Source organism: Euprymna scolopes, chromosome 9 (assembly GCF_053919585.1).
Source record: "Euprymna scolopes isolate OS-2025 chromosome 9, ASM5391958v1, whole genome shotgun sequence".
Lineage (NCBI taxonomy): Eukaryota > Metazoa > Mollusca > Cephalopoda > Sepiida > Sepiolidae > Euprymna > Euprymna scolopes.
The window spans coordinates 133881449-133888033 of record NC_136490.1 but is presented as its reverse complement, the minus strand read 5'-3'; the positions used below and the strand labels follow the sequence as shown (position 1 = coordinate 133888033).

Sequence of the window (6585 nt, the reverse complement as noted above, 5' to 3'; positions counted from 1 at the left end):
TACATATATAGAGAGAGACATGTATATACTTATACACAGTAAATAAAGTAAAGTTACGATGAAAAAATAATAATAATAAATAATAATAATAATAATAATAATAATAATAATAATAAATAAATAAATAAGTAAATACATGGGTGCAGTTAATAATGCGAGGTTAGATAGACGAATCGTTAATTTAACATATACATCTTAACTTTCACAATCTAAGGGGCCCACCCAATATATCGGTAAAACTGACGATGCGTCTACCTAACCTCGCATTATTAACTGCACCCATATATTTATTTATTTATTCATTATTATTTATTATTTATTTATCCTAACTTTACTTTATTTACTTGGTATAAGTATATGCATATACATATATGTATATATGTATGTATATATATATATATGTATATATGTATATATATGGATGCCTGAAGCACCGTGTGAGGGGCCCATTCTGTATATACACTTGTGCCCGATATTATTCATACCCCCCCCCTTGAAATTGAGTTTATTAGGTGTAACTTTGTAAGAATTTATTGTTTACGTCCATATTGATACATATTCTTAATAAACCTCTTCTGATCATTTTCGTCATTTTAAAATCTCGGGATACTTGTAATAAAAGAAATATACAGCTATTTATAAAATCTGCAATGTTCAAAAATAATCATACCCCCTTATTTTTTCAGTATTAATCGAGTTTCTGACTGTTTGTTTCCTGTTTGATTCTTATTTTGAATGCTTTTATACAACCTTTTATTAATTTCATTTCGTTTTTTGCATTTTTCAGAAATTAAAATGATATCAACTGAAAACCAATAAAAGAATAAAAATTATTAGAATGGGGAAGAAAAAAGAGCTTAGTAATAATCTTAGGACTAAAATTGTGAAGTCACATAAAGATGGTTTCGGTTACAAGTCAATTTCCAAGAAATTTGAGGTCCCTACAGCAACAGTACAGAGCATCATCAAAAAATTCCAGAGCCACCACACAACAAACAACTTGATTGGTAGAGGAAGGAAAAGGAAACTGTCTGCTAGAGCCACCAGGAATATTGTAAGAAGTGTTAATGCAAATCCAACCACCACTACTAAGGACATTTTAGAAAATCTGGAGTCTTCTGGCATAAAAATATCAAGGCAAACACTGCAAAGGACTCTGCATGAAAATGGTCTGAAAGGAAGAAGACCAAGAAGGACTCCATTGCACACCGGAAAACACCTTGCAGCACGTCTAAAGTTTGCTAGGACCCATGTGTATTCTCAAGAGTCCGTTTTCTCAAGTATTTTGTGGACTGACGAAACAAAAATTGAATTGTTTGGCCATATGGATGCATCTTACGTTTGGAGGAAAAAAGGAGAAGCTTACAACCCAAAGAACACCATACCCACGGTGAAACATGGTGGTGGTAGCCTAATGTTTTGGGGCTCCTTTTCGGCTAGTGGTCCAGGTAGTTTGGTCAAGATAGATGGAACCATGAAGAAGGAGCAATATTTGGAGATACTCCAGAAAAACATTAGACAGGATGCGGAGAAGCTCCATTTAGGACCAAACTGGGTCCTTCAACAGGATAATGATCCAAAACATACTGCCAAAATAGTCAAGAAATGGTTTGAGGATAATCAAATTAATGTTTTGGAATGGCCTAGCTAGAGTCCCGACCTGAACCCTATCGAAAACCTCTGGCACATATTGAAAACTGAGAGTAAAAAGCGGAAACCTAGAAATTTGAGGGATTGGAGAACTACTGCATTGAAGAATGGTCAAAAATCAGTGTTGATGCTTGTAAAAACCTTGTTGATAAATATCCAAAACGGTTACAGGCAGTTATTAAGAATAAAGGGCATGCTATTGACTATTAGTAAGAGAGGTATGAATAATTTTGAACTAGTGCCATTCTTGTTTTTCTTTGTATAATGTTTCAAACTTGCATAATTTATTTATTTGTTGAGTTTAAATTACATGCTTATGCTTGATTTATTGTTTGAAATCCCTTTGCTATTGTCTACCTTCTGGTTTGAGCAATATTCTTATAGAAATCTCAAAGATCCGAGGGGTATGAATAATATCGGGCACAAGTGTATGTGAATTTAACGATACGTCCACCTAACCTCGAATTATTAACTACACTCATGTATTTACTTATTTAATTTATTATTATTTATCTATCCTAACTTTACCTTGTTGACTTAGTATAAAATATATACATGTATGTGTATATGTATACATATATATATATATATATATATATATATATGTATATGTCTATATATATATGTATATGTCTATACATATCTGTATGTTTATATTTTTATTAGTATCTATATTTATGTAACTGTATATACGTGTATATGAGTAGATGCATGTGTATGTGTATGTATGTATATGTACATCTACATCTTACTGGAGATCGAAATCTCCACATGTATGTATATAGGTAGGTGTTTGTATATATATATATGTATATGTATCTCTATATATTTGTGAGTGTATATATCTGTATAAGACTTGTGTGTATGTATGTGTTTATCTGCATATGGATCCATGTACGTCTGCATATACATTGTTTATATATATATATGCGTGTGTGTGAGTACGTGTCTGTATATGGATGTGTAGAAATGTACATATATATGTGTATGTATATATGCGTATTTGCGCGTGCAACGTATGTATTATAAAAAAAACACAACCCATTGAAAACTTATATGGACCAGTCGACGTATACTGACTACGAAAATTTTAAATAGACCGTGTACCTCTCAAAAATATGAAATCAACACTAACACACTAACATTTTCCCTCTCTCTCGCTCCCACTCTTTCCCCCTCTTTCTCTCTCTCTCTCTCTTTCTCACCTACTTAATATACCTCACTGAACAAGTAAAAGGCAATTAAAATTTAAAATTTACATTTCACCCCTCCTCTCGTTACCCCCTCCCTTTTCTCTTTTCTTTATCATCCTCTCTTCACCTCCCCCTCCCTATATCAATATATCTCCACCCACGCCTACCTAAATCTGCTACCCCCATCACACACAATGCAATCTAATATATTTTAACCCTCAACACTGAAATATTGTCAATACCCGTCTGTCGAGTAAAGGAAGCAATGTGCATCTACCTTAAGTTGCGAAAGAATTGCCCCCTTCCGCGAATTGATAGTCAGTTAACAATTACTAGCCAGCAAAGCTTAGGTAATCAAAGAATAGCTTTCCGGCACCAGCCACAAATGCATCTGAAAAAAAAAACTCGACCACTGGGAAGAATCTCCCTTTAAATAACCAAAAGGTAATGTGATTAACTGTCACTTGACCTGTGGAAAAAAAGCTTTAAAAAGGCAGAGAAGGCAAGACAATCTCTTTTTTGTTAGTAAGAAACGTAAGTGCACACCGCTCTCCCTCTCTTGAGTAATCATTTTATTTTTCACACATTCCCCAGGAAAGAACAAAAAAAAAAAAGAAAATAAAGGAAAACAAAAAATATAAGGCATGCACTTACTCAAGGAAGTTAACCTGTTAGTATAATTTTTTGGTGTCTTTTTTTGTTGGTTACTAATTATTCATGGAGGAGGCTAGGTCAACCTCGCCGCATGCTCCGGGGTGCACAACTTGGACAATACCATTTCTGTCTGGCAGGAGGTGAAGACTCGATTCCCACACACTGGAAGTGACACCAGTCATCACATCCGTCGCAACAGATCATGTCCTGATCACTTTGTGGAGAACCGCATATAGGACAAAGCCAAATTACTTCGTTGGCAGGTGCTGATTGAGAAGGAATAACGTTAATCCAATCCTCAAGCCTATCAACAGATGCAGGTATGGATCCATCTTGATCCTCTCCACTTAAGGATAATTCAAGGGGGAATAGGTTTTTTAACGAGTGAATACGCATCGCATCACTCCCCTCTTTTACCCTGGCTGACCTGACTACCCATTCGTCTCCGTAAAACATCTCCAAAATGATCCCAAGAACCCCAAACGGCTGAGGCTTATGTGGGCTCCTCACCAATACCACATCTCCAACCTTTAATCTGTTTTGGAAGGGCACTCTTGAACGCCCCTGGGGTTCTTCCCGGAGGCTCAACAGGTACTCATTATACCACAGAGTGCGGAAACTCTCCAGGCACTGGTCCCGAAACTGCATGGTTTTGAGCAGCCTTTCTCGGCTGGGTGGGAGGTGGGAGGCAAAATCCTCATCGTTCAGATCTAAAAGCAACCCAGGACTCTTATTAGGCCGCAAAACATGTTAGGAGTTACTGCCTCCAACTCTTTCTCTGTAGATTCTCGATAAGTCAGAGGGCGGTTATTGATAGCTCTTTGGATATCCGATATGACGGTAAGTAACGAAAAATAATCCATCTCACCTCTACCAACCATCTTGTAAAGACAATTCTGGATACTCCTCTCCCAAACACCTCCCACCCAAGGTGAGTAAAGTGGAATGGGACAGAACTTGATAGAACGTGAGCCAAACTTCTGTTGGCAATCATGGTTTAGCATCAACCTTTTAAACAATCGACCGCCTCCTACGAAAGTTTTAGCATTATCACCGTAGATGGTAGACGGGATGCCATACAGGTTCGTGAACCGCACCACTGCCTGCAGAAAGGCCAACACACTCATGTCAGGTACCACTTCGATGTGTATAGCTCTGACACTGAGACACGTGAAGATCAGTAGATACATTTTCACCTCCTTACCACCTTGCCTAACCCAAAGGTGACCGGTGAAATCCACTCCCGTATGCTTGAAGGGAACTTCCAGTCCAATACGGGCAGGTTATCTACATTGGATGGCAAGACTTGTCTGGCATTGTACCTTCGGCACAGTGCACATGAAGTAAGGATCGTCTTCACTGCCTGTCTGTCTTTTGGCACCCAGTAACCACAACGTCTCAGTTCCGCTAAAGTGGATGCAATCCCTAAGTCCTGGCACCTAGCATGCACATCCATTATGATAAGCTTGGTAATCGGGTGACTCTTTGCAAACAGAATAGGGTGTTTAACCTCCCTGCTAAAGTGGAGAGATCTACCAATTCTGCCACCTGACCTGATTAGACCTTCATCATTAATAAACAAATCAAGGTCCCGCACCAACCCAAGTACACTCTGGCCCGAGGGATCTAGCAAAAAATCTAGTTCCTCAGCATATACCTGGCGTTGCATCGTCCGCATAAGCAAAACTGCTGCCAGTTTTTCACTGTCGACTTCTAACCGACACAAGCGATTGATAAATTTCAGGACTAAGGAAAGCACTCTTAAGAGTTTATTAAATGAAGTGAACGTTTTCAGGAGCAGAACAGTAGGTGGTTCCTCTCCATGGAGGATCGCAGCATTCCAAGACGCACGAGCTATACCTTGGCTGCGTTTGTTGAGGCACGGCAAGTCTTGAGTAGCCCAAGGAGTGGTGCCGCCATTCAACCAACCTGGACCATAGCACCAGAATTGGAAGCAGGTTTTGAACCTTTCCAGCGTTGTTCCCCTTGTGATCAAATCAGCGGGATTCTCTGCCGTTGGAATGTACCGAAATGAGGGATGCAAGCTGAGAGTGGCTTCCAATTCAACGCTCATCTGCTGGATATCCTTTAGCCTATTTTGGGCAAACAGGTTCTTGCTCGCGATGGTCCCTGAGATAAGCCAAGAGAGGACCACTTGAGAATCTGTGGCCACGTGAATTTCAGAAGGATTGAATCCTCCAAAATTTCTTAGAATCGTAGGTAGGCACTTCATGGCCAGGAACACTGCTATGAACTCCAGAGTAGGAAGTGTTTTCTTTTTCAAAGGAGCCACCCTAGCTTTGGCAAATACCAAACAAGATCGACACTTCTGAACCACATATGCCGCGAACCCATAGGCCTCCGGTTAGGGTTCACAAAATAGGAAGAGTTCGCCAGGTTCACTCTCACTGAGTGCCTTACGGGGAAAGGAAGTGGTCCCCAATCCAGAAAGATCTGAAGAAAGTTTCTTCCATAAGGAAAAAAATTCAGGTGGAACCAGCACATCCCACCCTAATCCTTTCTCCCAAACCCTGCTTAGCAGAATTCGACCTCGCAATGAAACGGGTAAGCACAACAATAAAGGATCATAAACTCTTGCGGTCTCCCCGAGAATTAGTCTTTTAGTAGAAGCATCAGGGTTGCATTCAACTGCAGCCAATCGAAGGGTGTCGGAGAGAGGACAGTACCGATAACCAAGTACCTTTTCCCAACCACTGCGATGGACACTCAGTGTACCATGCTCCTCCATCTTGCTTCGAATTCCTGCATGGTCAGAATTGCATGACTGCAGTTCGAAGCCTCCCTGATGTAACCGCTCCCGAGAGAGAGAGAGTATATAATCCACACAGCTCCTCTGGACTATCACTAGACATGATGAGATTATCCACATAAAAACGATTTTCCATCATAAATCTGCAGTTATCCATAGGAAACTGTGCAGCATGATACCGGAGAACATTGTTTAAAATAAATGAACTGGAAGCAAACCCCAAAATGATTGTGTTGTACCTTAAACAACGTAGTCGTTCACCGTCCTTCAAAAATAAAAACAGAACCTGTTCTTATCCGATTCCAACTTCAGGCGGAT

At 39.4% G+C, this 6585-nt stretch overlaps 2 protein-coding genes across 2 annotated transcripts; both read right to left on the bottom strand.

The window, feature by feature from the left end:
* Nucleotides 1-4207: 4207 nt before the first annotated feature.
* LOC145284662 (uncharacterized) lies at nucleotides 4208-4687 on the bottom strand. The gene has a single exon (XM_080133562.1). It carries the CDS (start codon nucleotides 4685-4687, stop codon nucleotides 4208-4210), a length of 480 nt encoding a protein of 159 aa, XP_079989688.1.
* Nucleotides 4688-4689: 2 nt separating this feature from the next.
* LOC145284661 (uncharacterized) lies at nucleotides 4690-5730 on the bottom strand. Its single transcript, XM_080133561.1, has one exon. It carries the CDS (start codon nucleotides 5728-5730, stop codon nucleotides 4690-4692), a length of 1041 nt encoding a protein of 346 aa, XP_079989687.1.
* Nucleotides 5731-6585: the final 855 nt, after the last annotated feature.